A 15,496-nucleotide genomic window follows, 5' to 3' on the forward strand; every position below is an offset into this window, starting at 1 on the left:
GCCGATGTTTACAAACAGGTACACACACTCATCCTTATGAACGCATGCATGCACACTCTACCCATATGAGCACCTCCAAGATACTGAGCCAGTTGGTCTTGAGATTATCGACAAAAACATCGCCCACATGACAATCGTCACTGTTTTCAAATGTATGTGACAATGAGAGAATATTAACGTGAGGTGTTTATTGAATTCATGCTCCAGCCAACTCATCAAAAAATCTGAACTGATGAAGCGAGATGGACAATATATTTCAACTAAATGTAATGCACTATCACGTTTAGGCTTATTTAGTGCTTAGATGTGTGATCGATGTAGAACGTAGGATCTTCTATTTTAATACTGCGTTGGTGGGGTCTTGAACTCAAAAGACCTCTTGGCTTGGATACCATATTGATTCATGCTTCAGCCAACTTATTCAAAAGTTTGAACTAATGAAGAGAGATGGGCAATATATTTCAACTAAATGTAATGTACTATCATCCGTTGATGGAAAGGATATGAACAATGAAAGAGAAGAGAGATGACTATGTGATAGCAAGGTCGGAGGTGAGGTCCAAGGTTTGTCAGAAAATAGGAGGCAGCTAGGGAGAATTAACATTTTTTTTATTTTTTTTGCGGGAGAATGCACATGATGTCACGTCTTGTTGCGATGGTGAATATGGAGGAAATGGAAAGGAACGAGATATGAAATGTTACCTTATGTCTTCCCACAATCTTGGTATATATCTAAAAGTATATATTACCTGTATATGTAGAAAAGTTGAGGGACAACATCTTCGTGGAGAAGATAAAAGATGGCCACAACTTATGCTCTTGGACTCATCTATATTTCTTTTGTGCCCGTAGCAACGCACGGGCATTCTACTAGTACCTGTAGAAAAACACAACAACCTTTACACACCAATCAGAGAAAAAACTGCAAGCCATTGATCTAGCGGACTGGATTGTGTGAGCCCTAATTATAATGTCTCAGATTGAGAAAGAAACTAGAAAAAAAGATGGACCATTGACGATGTGGTAATAGAAAAACACATCTATCGCTAATCCTACGAAGAGAAAGAACGCCGTCGGCCATCCTCGCGTTTCTTATTGTCGATAAATTCCCGTGAGATGTACAAGTACATGTGCTGAGCACTTGATTAATCTTCTGGTCAGGTGTGCAAGTGCACAAAGCTGGCTTGATCGATCTTGGTCCCTGGTCTAGATGTTATGCCCATCGATCAGTCAAATTGAAAGAGGAACAATGCATGCATGTATTATACTTCCTATATACATGGGGTCATCGGTGCTGCAGGCCTTCAACGTGTTGTGCGGCAAGGAGTTTAGTATAGATAATTTTTCAGCGGAGGAGTCTTGCTTGGTTGCCTTCTTCAATGTTAAATTCTTCCAAGCTTCCATGATGTAATTGTTCATTCTTTTTAGTCCTAATTAGTGTGGTGTTATATTTATTTCATTTTTACAGAATAGTATATACACTATATAATATAATTTAGCAGATCCAAATGAGGTTGGACTAGCTCAGAATTGTCACCATTGATGGGACAGCCGACCATCAAACACATGGGTGCTTCGGACATTCAAGGTGACGCACAACGGCACAAGCGCCATGAAATAATAGTACCGGACGTTCGTTCCTTATAAGCCGACCATGGGGTTGGCCAGCAAGAGGTATGTAATCAACTGGCAATGAATGGTAGTAATACATATATGACTAGGTAAATATATTGGTTTGTACATTGTTATTACTGTAGCTATACATCGATTGATATATGCCGATGGCTCGACATATTAAACCTGTATGCGTACATTTTGTTAGTTCCGTCAGATGCGCACCTATGGAGAAGTAGCTCGAAGCAGGCAGCTGGATGGATCTTCATGGAGGCTAGCTAGCCTGATGGATTTATAGCCAGGTGCAAACATGCTCGCAAGAGAACACAAGTGGAATTAATTGGTTGCCACGTGCATGTATAGTGCTGATTACTGTATTTCTTTGTGTTAATTTGATCTCATCGTGTGATTACAAGCTATATCCTAATTTCACATATCTAACTCGGATTAAGACTTCTGCTCCAATACATATTGGTATTCACATGGCGTTAAACTTTAACACATGCAGCAAGTACAAATTCGTCATGCTATTGATCTACCTTAACCTACGATTTATGTTACTATTAAAACAAGATAAATATCCTCCCAATCTTATTATTAGGGTTTGGTCATAGTTATAGCCATGTTTATTCGGCTAATCAGGCCTTCAACTCTGACGTGTCTATATAAAGAAGATGATGTCCCAAAAATCCATCCAGAGTAGGGATGAAAATGGAGCGGAAACGGACGGAACTGAGTGCTATCATATTTGTTTTCATATTTTTTTGCAGAAGCGGAAACGAATACAGAAATCCCGGAAATGAATACGGAAACAGATACTACCGGAAACGGACATGGAGCGAATACAAAGAGGATACGGAAACAGAAATAGGCATTGATCGGAACTTAAAAACCCCTTGAATCATAGAGAAATACACACAAAAACAAACAAATTTAATGAGTTGTCAACATGGCTACAAAATAATATCATTATGTTAGCAACTTAGCATAGTATTGTAGTAGTACCGGACAATTGCATATAGGGTCAAGCTGAGTACATGTGTGGTAGTAGAAGTTGAGCCTTAGATCTATTCTACTAATTATGTCATTGTGTTCTCTTTGGTGGTTGGGCTATGAAGCAGCTATAGGTCTATAGTAAAAACAGAAATTCCATATTCACGGAAACGGAAAGTTTCATTTCCATGCATGTCCCACCGGAAAACACCGTTTTGTTTTTGTTTCCGTTTCCGCATAAAAAATTCCATTTCTACTTCCGTTTTGCAAATTTCCGTTTCCGTTTTCATATTTTCTCTCCGTTTCCATTTTTCCTCCGGAAAAACGGAAAGTTTCCACTCCATTTTCATCCCTAATCCAGAGTTCCAAACCATGATCCTCTTGCATGAAGACGAATTAATACATCAATCTCGTGCTTTTGAACCAGTACATCTATACCAATATAAAAAGACCAAAAGGAGCAGATCCAACTGATCTCGCCCATCGAACTAAGTCAATCCAATGACCTAGACTGCTCCAATGGCTAGCGTTAAACGTGTTTAACGTGTAATTAATGTCATACCAAATATTGAACTAATCATATAATAAACACACAAATAATAGCATACCTAATATCCACAAGCAATTAATATATTACCTAAATATACCAATATAAAAAGACCCAAAGGATCATATCCAACTGATTTCGGCCATCGAACTAAGTCAATCCAACGACCTAGACTGCTCCAATGACGAGCGTTAAACGTGTTTAACGTACAATTAATATCATACCAAATATTGAACTAATCATAGAATAAACACACAAATAATAGCATATACCTAATATCCGTGTGCAATCAATATATTGCCTAAATATTAACGTGCGTTGCACGTGCGCATTTACTAGTGAAGAATAAGGTATTCAGAAGTTATCATGTATTTGATCAGCCCCATTTTGATCAATTATTTTCTCATTCAAAAGCCAGGGCAAAAAAGCAACTTGATCATCATTATTTTTTTACTTCTTTTTTTTTCAAATTAACTCCCGCTTCCCCAGTGTACATAGATTGAACACCACACAAATTGATCAGTGAGGAATCTTTGGCCGAACACCGGAGTTGCCGTGGGCACGTTCATCAATGAATTTGAGTTTGACCGAAATATCCACCACTGTATGATATTTGGGGTCAATATTATAGACGCATGTGTCCGACCACAGTTAAATACATCGACCAGACATACGCAACAGTTTCACATTAAACCACGGATGTATCGAATTGCATAGATGTGGCCATACATTACTACTGATGGATATATTATTTTGCAGGCCTTCTTTGCTCCTTTCTCTCCTAGACCCGCTACAAAAGTGGTCAACATCCACATGAGACAGCGCACACAAGATATGATTGTCAACGCAGGATGCTAGGATGAAGTATGCGCTTCTTAGCTTAACTATTCAACTTTTTTTTTTGAAACAAGATTAACTATTCAAAATAGACCCTTGGCAAGTCTTCTTGTCTCTGTACTACGTGTAGAAACATAACTAGAAGAATTTATAGGACGAAACTTTCTTTCAAAATGCATGTCCACTATCAATACAAGGCCAAGGATCGACAAACATTCCTTTGGTTTTATTTTGTATAATGAGTGTGATGTACCAATCTGAGCCGCTGAGAAATGAAGGATGGAAATGACTCAGCCTCTAAAATATTCCCCTCCACAATAAATAAAATCATGTTTATACATATTGGTATTTAAAAATGTGGTACAAGTGCATATACTGCGCAATCTGCTTTACTACAGATTTCCATGACTCTTTGGTGACATAAGCTCTCTATAAGTTATATATGTGTTCTCCTATTTGCACTTTTTAAAGTTATGATGTCGTTTAATTCAAAATTATTTGGCTCACATGAGTAACAAGCATTGTTCATTTACGCTCAGTTAACTGGAAGGATATCAAGTGTCAAGAATGATCATAAATATATGTGCCCCCTTACTACTTTTTTCAAGAACGGGGTTATTTATCAATAAAAACTTATGATTAAGGGAAAATATTTTTTGCAAATAGTAGTTCTCCAAAATAAAATACTACATCATATCACTAAGAGGTGATGTTGTTCTTATTCGTTTCATAAAGGACTAACAACGACAACGTGACTATTCGGAGATAGTTAGTGTTCAAATCCATGTATGCATGAAGGAATGCTGGGATTTCTAATTATCAGTGTTCATAAAATTAAAATAGAAACAATATACATATATGCAGGTAGCAGCTTATCTCAAAGCATATATCTTTAAACACCAAATTTAGTTCATCGATTAGTCAAACGTACGGAAAACTTACTCATAGAAATACACCCCTTATGAATTACTATCTTCTATAATATGGATTCTAAAATAATAGCAAATACCTAGCCCGTGCAAACGCATGGCTTCGCGACTAGTTTTATTAACAGATCAAGTGGGGCCTTATATTTTACATGCTTAAGTTTTACTTTGAAGTTTTGAAGAGCTTACTTGACTACTTTTTGTCCAAGAAGAAGGCTAAGGTTGCCAGGAGCAGGGGCAGGGCCAATTGAGTCAATCCCCGGGCCCTAGGCTTGCTACAGTGTTTCTACATTGTCCATGATGGTACAGTGAACAAAGTATTTATTCTTCACGTCCCAGCCCCCCGTACAGTGAACAAAGTATTTATTCTTCACGTCCCAGCCCCCCCCCCCTGCCAGGAGCAGGGGCAGGGCCAATTGAGTCAACCCCCGGGCCCTAGGCTTGCTACAGTATTTCTACATTGTCCATGATGGTACAGTGAACAAAGCATTTATTCTTCACGTCCCAGCCCCCCCCCCCCCCCGCCCTGGGTCCTGTATCTGCCACTGGCGTGGAAAGAGCAGATCTTAAGCCCACTCTATCAGACAAGGCTAAGAAGAATCCTAAGGTTGGGGCGGAGAAGACGATGCTTGAGCCCGCTCTATTGGGCAAGGTCAAGAAGGCTCGAGTTGGGACGGAGAAGGCATCTCCTGAGCATTTTAATATCGCAAACATGTTTTCAAATTTGCAACCATTTTATAAATTCATGAAGTTTTCTTTAAATTCAGAACATATTCAAAGTTCATAGATAATTCTTAAATCCACATGCATTTTTAAAAGCCATGACATTTTATAAATCACCGGGGAAAAAGGCTAAATAGAAGCCTATCTATTTAGAAAAATCATTGGTCGGAGAAGCCAATCTCGAAAAACGAAAGCTAAAAAAAACAATCGGCGGCATTTCCTAAAAGAAAACAACATGGCATAGGCCTACACGAAATTTCATTCATGCCCTCAATGCTCTAACAAATTCATAGTGCGGCCATCGCGTCGCTGCCACCTCCTCTTTTCCACTTCTACCCAACACCCTCTGCTCGCCACCCTCTCCGTCGCTCCTGCTCCTGAAACCCTAGCGGGGAGGATGGGCCACAAGCACCACGAGCTGTCGCCACCAGAGTCTTCCTCCAAGGAGTCCAGCTCCTTGGACTCTATCGTCGTTGGTGTCGCCTGGAGGTCGGGTGGACAATGCCCCACTATCATTGGTAGAGGGAGGGTAGAGAGTTAAGGGATGTAGTCTCGTTGGTCTCTGGTCACCACCGGTTGTCGGCGTCGCTGCGGGGCGGGAGGGAGATGGCAAATGGGGACATGCACCAGTGGCAAGACAAACTGGGAGGGAGAGACGCATGATGTGTTGCTTGGGGCACGTAGAACCGTTTTCTCACTGAGAAGACCAACATGAGACAGAATGATCAACAAACAAAAAAAAGCGGCGGTGGTAGGGCCATCGATCGAAGGAGGTTGTGGGTACAAAACGGCGATGCCCGAACTCCCTTTAATAGTACAGATTGGGGACATCAAGAGTCGTCAAAACAGATTAACTCTGTGGTCTCTTCAGTAGAGAGCTGCTGAATCGACACCCGACACCCGTACACATGACCTGTGATTCTCAACCGTGATACATGACATTTGCTCAAATGGTTAATGCATTGCCCCCGTTATGCAAGTGTAGTAAAGCAATATTTCTTCCGATACCTCTCAAGCCACAAGGATACTGTTTGTCCCCCTTTCTATAGCTATAGCGGTGTCGTGCATGGTCTAGGTTCACAAAATGCATATCCAGCTCGCATCATGTATATTTATACATGTGAAACGAATGGACCAAATATATATTCAATGATCGGGATATGATCCTGATAATCAATGACATCACAACGCATGTACGTGGGTGTGTTTCAATGCTTGATTGACATCATATGCTACTTCATATTTAGTAGTACCAAGTAACATAGTAAGAAAATTTCATTATCGGATCAGGTGGGGCCTTATATTTTACGTGCTTAAGTTTTACTTTGAAGTTTCAAAGAGCTTACTTGACTACTTTTTGTCCAAGAAAAAGGTAAGGTTGCAAGGAGCATGGGCGGAACCAGGATTTGGGCCAAGCTCCAGGCCCCGGGCTTGTCCAAGAAAAACAATCGGCAGCATTTCCTAAAAGAAAACAACGTGGCGTAGGCCTACGCGAAATTCCGTTCATGCCCTCAATAATCTAACGAATTCACAGCGCAGCCACCGCGTCGCTGCCGTCTCCTCTTTTCCACTTCCACCCAACACCCACCCCTGCTCGCCGCTCCTGCCCCCGAAACCCTAGCGGCGAGGATGGGCCGCAAGCGCCGCCAGCCGTCGCCGCCGCCGCCCCCGCCTCCGGAGGAGGAGTCTTCCGCCGACGAGTCCAGCTCGGCGGAGGAGGAGGAGGAGGAGGAGGAGGAGGCGGAGGCCACCCCCGCGACCCAAAATTCCCCCAAACCCCCTTCCGCCGCCACGGCCGACGACGCCGAGGCCGACGCCGATTCGTCGGATGAAAGTGACGAGGAGTCCTCCGAGTCGGGCAAGATCGACGCCGAGGCCTTCGAGCTGCGCCAGATCGCCTCCTCCAAGCTCGAATCCGACGCCGGTGAGCCCACGCCGCCGGCCAAGGACAAGAAGAAGGGTAAGTCTTTGGCGGAGCCCTCTCCGTCCGGCACGGCCAAGAAGGCAAAGGCCGGGGCGGCGGAGAAGGCACTCTCCGAGCTCACTCCTGCCAGCGAGGGTAAGAAGAAGCACAAGGCCCAGCCGGAGAAGACTGGGCCGTGGACCAAGCTTGAGAAACCCGGACAGCCCAGGCGCTGGACTACTGAGGACGAGATCAAGATCCTGGAGGCTCTTGTTCGCCACGTCAAGGCCAATGGCACCCAGCCGGGCGCTCGTGAGCTTATTACTGCGGTTGGTGCCAGCCTCGAAAGGAAGAACGTCACCAAGACGGAAATGTATGAGAAGGTGCGGAATATCAGGCAGCGATATGAGAAAGCGGTGAGCACGGGCGCTCTGCCAGAGAAAGATGATGACCTCCGCAAGTTCAAGCTCTCGGAGCAAGTGTGGGGAGAGAATGCAAAGCAGATCGCTGCAGCCACCATGGCTCAAAATGAGGCTGCTTCCTCAAAGAGCAAGAAGAAGGGGCAGACTAGCAAGGAGAAAACAGAGGGCTATTCAAAGGGTGGTACAGCAAAGGAGACCACTGCTAGCGCCGATGAAACAGAGGGCTATTCAAAGAGTGGTACAGCAAAGCAGGCCACCAAAGAGAAGGCAGACGAAGATAGCAAGGGCGGGTCATCAAAGAAGGCTAGCACTGCTGATACTCCTGCTAAGAGTAGAAAGCGGGGAAACCAAAAGGAGGAATTGGAAGGCGATGTGAAAACTGGCACTACAAAGGAGACCGTGGATACTACCGCTCGGAATGGTGGAACTTCGGTGAGGAGCAAGGGTGTAAAGTCTGACAAAGAGAAAACGGATGAAGATGTAGAGAACCCCACGCCAAAGGAGGCTATGGGTGATGCTCAAAATGGTGGCACCCATGCTCTGTTTAAGAAGGAAGGGGAAACTCATGAAGAGAAAATGGACACTGATGCTAATGTGAGAGGCATGCACAAAGGGTTTGATGAATTGCAGAAATTGTACCCCAACCTTACCTCTTATGTGGAGGACATCCAGGCCCAACATCCATGTGGGGAGACACTGAAGAGAGCATTTGAGTTCATGGACGACGAGAAGGCATGTGCTTTAGAATCCAAGATCAAGAAGCAAAGGGTAGCTGAGTTGAGGATAGGGATGCGCCGTGCTGACACAAATAAGGAGGTGACCAACATATTCATAGGACTGCTGGACTAAACCCTTCTGTTGCTGTCAAGCCATTTATGCGGTATATCATTCTACTTACGCCTGTGCTATTATGTCGTATCATGATGATATATCGAAGATTTTTATATAACTCAATGTGAAGCATCCTACTTATCTAGTTTACTTTAAGTAAGTCTAGCTTTATATATCTGCAGTCCAAATTCCACCCACCCTAAAAGGTTAGAAAGATTAGGCGGATGCAGGTGAGTTGGACGTTTGGTTGGACATATATCCAGTGTAATTTTGTACCGGCAGTGAGGCCCTGTGAATTTGTGGCTACTGAAAGTCTGAAACAAGGGCCAAGGGACACGAGATGGATTATGCATCTCATATCTTATGCTTCTATAGTTCTATTTAAATATGGCTGCATCGTATTTAGATACACAGTTTCTTTTGCAGTACTAACTTGTAAATCTTCCTGCAATTATTGTGTCGGTTACTGTTATTGTATTGTGGCTGTCAAAATATTGTTCAGGATCAAACTGCTGGTGTCTTTGATTGTTAGTTAGACTTTCTAGTCATTTTAGTTACTTACATTTAACCTTATGTCTCAGTTTTCAAGCAACTTATAAAGTTATATAAGTCGATTAGTTAAGTGAATTTAATATCGTGTTGACAACGTTTTTTTTTCGGTAACACTGTGTTTTGGACAGCAGTACATAGTTTCAGGAAACTGTAATCTCTCTTAGAGATCATTTTTTGTTGCTTCCCCTTCAGCATCCTAGAAAGTACAACTGTTGCATTTTTGTTCATGTTAGTTCTTAGATCTGGCATTTGACATGTCGTGTCTTGCGGAAAAAGGGCTGATTTCCTGAAAGTCAGCAGACATGCAAATTCAGTTGGAAGTTCGGACTACAGAGAATGCTAAAGTATGGTGTCTTAATACCTGAAAGGCTGAAATTGTGTTGGGAGGTTCATTGTAGAGATGTTGTCTAAGTCTGTTATTTCAGCAACTCTGGAAGTTGTCGTTCACACAAATTGACAGGGTCCCTAGTTTTTAGTTTCGATTTCTTTGTGCCTTATTGGATCGTGGATCAATTTGTAGCAGCTTCAAAAAGTGCGGAACTCGGTATCTTGGCCGAATGTTATGCCCCTTTCCTGCATCATCATGCAGAAGCTAGCACGGATATGTGGTATTGTTCTCTGTGTTGAACAAAGTGACTAGAGCTATTTCTTGTAAGCCGTTGGTTAAATATGCACTTGTGTTTTTGCAAATGGTGATCCCAGATTAGCATGTGCATCCATGATTTGTTTGATTTGTGTGCACCCTTCCTGTACTGAAATTGTATTTCTGTTGAGATAAGTGTGTATTTACATGTCACAGTGGTATACAATGTTCCATTGCTGATGTAACTTCCGGTTCTGTTTGCTTTTTATTGCCAGATTGCTGGGTAAGAAGACTGACTGATGTAGCAAAAGGTTGATTGGACGTGGAACCGATGGATGAGCATGAGACATGGTGATGAGCTACTGTTGTGGCCGGCCGTTGTCTTGTTTATGATGGTTGGTGGTCAGCTGACTCATACTGTCTTATGCCAGTACCCATGTTGGTGTCATGTCTAGGAAATGCAGCGTCATAATGCTGACCATGACTTGGAATTCCGTTTCTTCTGTTCAATGAGTTAGGTCTTATTGGCCGTGTAATGTTGCTTCTGAATTCAGTGGTAGTAGAGGCCTAGAGGCCGGAGGCCGATGATCAGGCGTATTGGCTTTGGGTTGAGGCTGCTGGATTAAGAGCCTTCTTTTGTAGTTCTAAGCGCTGTTTTGGAGCTGTCATGGTTGGATGTAATGCTGTGTTTGTTGGAGTTTGTTTTGGTTTCAGTCTTCTAGTGTTGAACTTAAGTTCATTTTGGATGATGAAAACTCTTCTTATTTGGGCATAAATTAAAGCATGAACTTGTACAAAACGTTGCATCCCCATCCCAACGACTCACGAAGGATAAAACAGGCTGCTAGGCGAAACAGTTCCACCTACCGCCGGTGCGACGCGGGCTCCTACTGCTCTAGCCACATCTTCAAGACAGTACACAAGCGGTCTGTCAGAGAGCTGTAGGCCCGCAGACTCGTAGCATTCATCAAGCGAGTTGTGATTCTCGGATTGCTTTGCCAAAGTTTGCTCCAATTATCATTCCTCTACTTCCTCTACACGACTGAACCGCAGCAATATCTATCCTGATACCTCTCAAGCCCCAACGTACTTGTTTCTTCCTCCATGACCTATCCTTGTTGTATTACGAAACTCATCGGGCTCGAATCTGAAAATGTGTATGCATTTCTTGGCTTGTGCATTTATACATGTGAATGGTTGGAGCAAATCGCACCTATATTCGATTATCCCGAGACGATCATGATAAGTAATGAATTCAATGCTTGGTTGGTCTTATATGCTACTGCATATTTAATATCAAGTGCTACACTGGTACTCATGCATACATCCATAACCTATTTATACATCATCTGACATTGTTGTCAGGTTACAACAAATGCATATTCAACGACTTAATTACACATCTATCTGACATTATTGTAAGATATCCGTATTGAAATCCTGAGCAATCGGCCTTATCTCCCCCTTCTGAATAAAACTATATAAATGACATGGAGCACACATTAATTTACATAATGAAGGATGCCAATACATCCTAGAGGAGCCACTGCTTACCTCAACAGTCTATGTCAATCACATATGCATTCACCAATAGTCAACTATCACTAGTGCAGAACCGGGCAATAGCACCGGTTCGTAAGGCCCTTTAGTGCCGGTTTGGTAACTGACGCTAAAATGTAGGCACTAAAGCCCCCCCTAGTACCGGTTCAGCACGAACCGGTGCTAAAGGGCAACCACGTGGCACGAGCCAGCTTCGGGGGCAGGGAGCCCACGTGACACCAACCGGTATTAAAATGTTGAGGGGGTTGGGTTTATGATTTCTTTTTCATTTAATTTTGTGTTTTCCATTTAATTCTTTTTCGTTTGCTGGTATTTTACGATACTACATATTGTACACGTTATGCATATATATAAATAAAATTTATAGTAGAATCGATCATAATATATATATATATATAGGGTCGCGCTATTCTGCACCCTGGTTGAGGAATAGTTATTCTTCACCCCCTTCTATTTTACCATCAATGCACCGTAATTTTACATTCCGTAAGTTTTGTCTTATTTCCGACGTAAAAAGAGACTGTAAGAAAATATATAATCGCCGTAAAAAATATTTTATGTTATGTAAAATTACAAACGTAAAAATATAGTCTAAAATATACATAAACTACAAATTTTCTTGTCTTATGACCTATATTTTTATTTTCTTATGTCAAATTTTACGTAGTGAATCAATAGGAATGTAACTATTTGAATTCTAAACGTAATTTAATTATGAAATGATCATAAGATTACCTCGGGTGAAGAATAACTTATTCTGCACCCTGGATGATGAATAGTGACACTATATATATATATCATCGAATGTCTCATAACCACCATTAATTAATTCACACATACACACACACACACACACACACACACACACACACACACACACACACACACACACACACACACACATATATATATATATATATATATATATATATATATATATATATATATATATATATATATACAATTTCTCCTAATTGGTGCCTTCGGAGCACGATAACAATTGGAAGTGGTTCATGAAGGCGGTAGCGGGTAATAGTATTCTCCTTTGGGATCTATGACCTGGTCGAGCAAAAATCCCGCTATTTTCTCTTGAATTGCTTCTATGCGGTCCTGTGCTAGGAGCTTGTCCCGCACCTCTTTGAACTGTTAAGAAGGAGATCAATATACATGTGTATTAGTTGTGTGACTAGATATCGATAATGGTGTAAAAATTGTGAATAGTGTTTTGACAATCGATATCGTACTCACTCCGGTCTTTGAGATTTGCTTCTTTCGGACGCCATCATGTGAATATTCTCGCAAACGTAGTATGCACATAGATCATTCCCCGACGCCTGCTTTAGGGCCTTTACGAGAATGAAATTTGATCAGATAATAATTAATCAAGCATGATAATTAAAGAGATGACAGCTAGCTAGTACTACTTAATTACTTACCTTGGGTCGATACCATTTCAGACTTTGTTTCCATGGGCCTGGAGTGACCTTGATGAACTTTGCCCAAGCCCTGCCCGCCAACAAAGAAAATGAATAAATAGATTATTAAATAGTTGTTATCAGGAAATGACGAACTAATTAAATAGGCCGAGATATAGTTAATAATGATTGAAATTACCTGTTGACTATCCCCTTCATGATGATGTAGTCACTTTCTTAAGTAGCGAATCTAGTACTTCAACTGTTCTTCATCAACTTTAATGATTAACAAGATCCAGTGAAATCTGCATGCACACACGTTTGCATGTCTTAATTAAGCGGGCATATGTAAGCAAAAACATGTAGCTATAGCTAGTAGGGAAAAACAGAATTTGTAGTACAAGACAGTGTGACTCACTGAAAGTTGCAAGGAAGTAGTATATCTTCATTGTATTTGAGTTCCTTGAAGAACTGTAGCATGCTTTCCTCTACACATTTTGCATGATATGGATATATTTTCCATGTGTATTCATTAATGGTATTTGGGTCAAAGAACCCAATGCCATAGCGTCTACCTTTTTTCATTTCATAAATCTTCATCCTGCATAATACCACAAAAAAGAATATAGTAAGGATAATTACAGGTAATGATTGATCAAAATGATCAGCTAGCTTGAGACTTAAATTACAGAAAGAAATCACTTACAGACAATAGCAACTGACGATAGATTTGTCGAGTGCATCTTTGTTGTATAGCTGAAAAAGTTCTGAATACTCAACGGTCACAGCTTTCTTATGGTAGTAATGCTCCTCGTTGACATTCACCATGAGGGACTCTCGATTGGAAATCTTGGTAATGTCCATGTATCATTGATGCAATTCATACATTCTCGTTGGGAGCTTATTGACCTCCTCTGGCTCGACCAAAGGTTGGCCCCGGGCATATTTCCGTTTTATTTCCTCCTCTCTAGTCGGAGACATGGGCTCGATATCGAGGAGTTGTCCAACAGTGATCCCGATCGATTCAGCCTGCGCAATATGCTCCTCGGTTATTAGCACATCGCCCATCCCGGGAACATTAACGGTTTGCCCACAATAATATTGGGCGCGCCTACTCTCATGTGTTGTTGCACAACAAGCGGGGGGATTGATTGCGCCATCTGTTCTCCCAGCTGGGGAATGGTTTTACCGCTCCTTTTGCTAGCTGATTTGCTCGAGCTCGAGCTCGCCTCTTTCTGTAGACGTGCTCGATTTAACTTCCTGAGGTGGCGCTCATAGTCTGTGTCAACAGGCTTGGGAGCTGGTGGTCTAGCCATACGAATGAAGTGGTCTATCTTTTCCACAGGCACTTTCTCCCTTGGCGGCAGTGGCGGTTTCGGTGCAAAATGGGCTTCCACCTCGGCCTTCGATATGGCTACGTTTTCCTCCTCGGACTTGTCGTAAGGCCTCTGCGGAAGAGGCGCGAGGCTTGGACCGCGAGGCTTGGACCATATTGAAATCGCTTGCCTCCGCCTGTACCTGCAGTACTACCTCGACTTGTACCGCTACGCACCATAGTTGAGGCGGCTCTCTTCCATGATTGCTGAGGCGGCGAAGATGGCTGGCGTGGCTGAGTTGGAGGAGGAGTGGCCTGAAGCTGTGCCGGACTTGGAGGAGGAGTGGCCTGAAGCTGTGCCGGACTTGGAGGAGGAGTGGCCTGACGCTTTGCCGGACTTGGAGGAGGAGTGGCCTGAAACTGTGCCGGACTTGGAGGAGGAATGGTCTGACGTATTGGTGGACTTGGAGGAGCGGGAGTCTGCTGACTCGGTGGCAGACTGCGACGAGGAGTCGGATGACGCAGTGTCGGTGGCCTTCGAAAGATGATGCAATCCTTTCTCCATAGGATGATACGATGGTTGGCCTCTCCTAGTGTGTGCTCATCGTCACCTCCAGGAATGTCAAGCTCTAGCCCCGAATATTGGTCCACCACCTCATCAACCAAGACACGAGCATAGCCCGCTGGAATCGGGTTGCAATGGAAGGTTGCCTCGGGGGGATTTGTAAAAGCAAGGGCGTCCGCCACCTTCATGGATATGTTCTTCATTTTGAAGTGTAGCTCGCTGTTAGTTTCTCCATGATGTCATCCACTGGGTAGCTATCCAGCAATGCGTCGCCCGGGGCGGAACCCACGCTGCTTCTCGGCATGGATGGGACGGTGCTATCCATTGGTGGATCATTCGCTAGCTGCTGAGACCCCCTTTGCTGGCTAAGTGAGTCGATCTGCTCCTGCTGCCGCTGGAATTTGATTGCCAAGTCCGCGTGCGTTGATTCTAGGCCTTGAAGGCGTTCATAGTCTAGCTTCCTCTGCTCCTCCTCCATCTTCCTCTTCTTCTCCTCCACAATCTTCTTTCTCGCACGGGTTCTGTAGTCGGCGTTCCAGTCCGAAAACCCCTCATACCACGGAATAGCGCCCATGCCTCGTGTTCTTCCCGGGTGTTCAGGATTTCCCAGGGCACGCGTAAGCTCGTCGTTCTCTCTGTTGGGCTCGAACAACCCGGATCGAGCCTCTTCTATTGCAACAAGTAGCTTATCTTCGGCTCCGTCCAGACAT

The 15,496-nt window shown here is 43.0% G+C and overlaps 1 protein-coding gene across 1 annotated transcript; it reads left to right on the forward strand.

Annotated features, from left to right (window-relative positions):
* The first annotated feature begins 7,186 nt into the window (after window positions 1-7,186).
* Window positions 7,187-10,680, forward strand: LOC123059951 (uncharacterized protein DDB_G0286299). The gene is made up of 2 exons (XM_044482507.1): window positions 7,187-8,845; window positions 10,207-10,680. The coding sequence occupies exon 1, from the start codon at window positions 7,270-7,272 to the stop codon at window positions 8,812-8,814; it is 1,545 nt and encodes a 514-aa protein (XP_044338442.1). The 5' UTR covers window positions 7,187-7,269; the 3' UTR covers window positions 8,815-8,845; window positions 10,207-10,680.
* Window positions 10,681-15,496: the final 4,816 nt, after the last annotated feature.

The sequence above is a fragment of the Triticum aestivum genome, chromosome 3A, assembly GCF_018294505.1.
Source record: "Triticum aestivum cultivar Chinese Spring chromosome 3A, IWGSC CS RefSeq v2.1, whole genome shotgun sequence".
NCBI lineage: Eukaryota > Viridiplantae > Streptophyta > Magnoliopsida > Poales > Poaceae > Triticum > Triticum aestivum.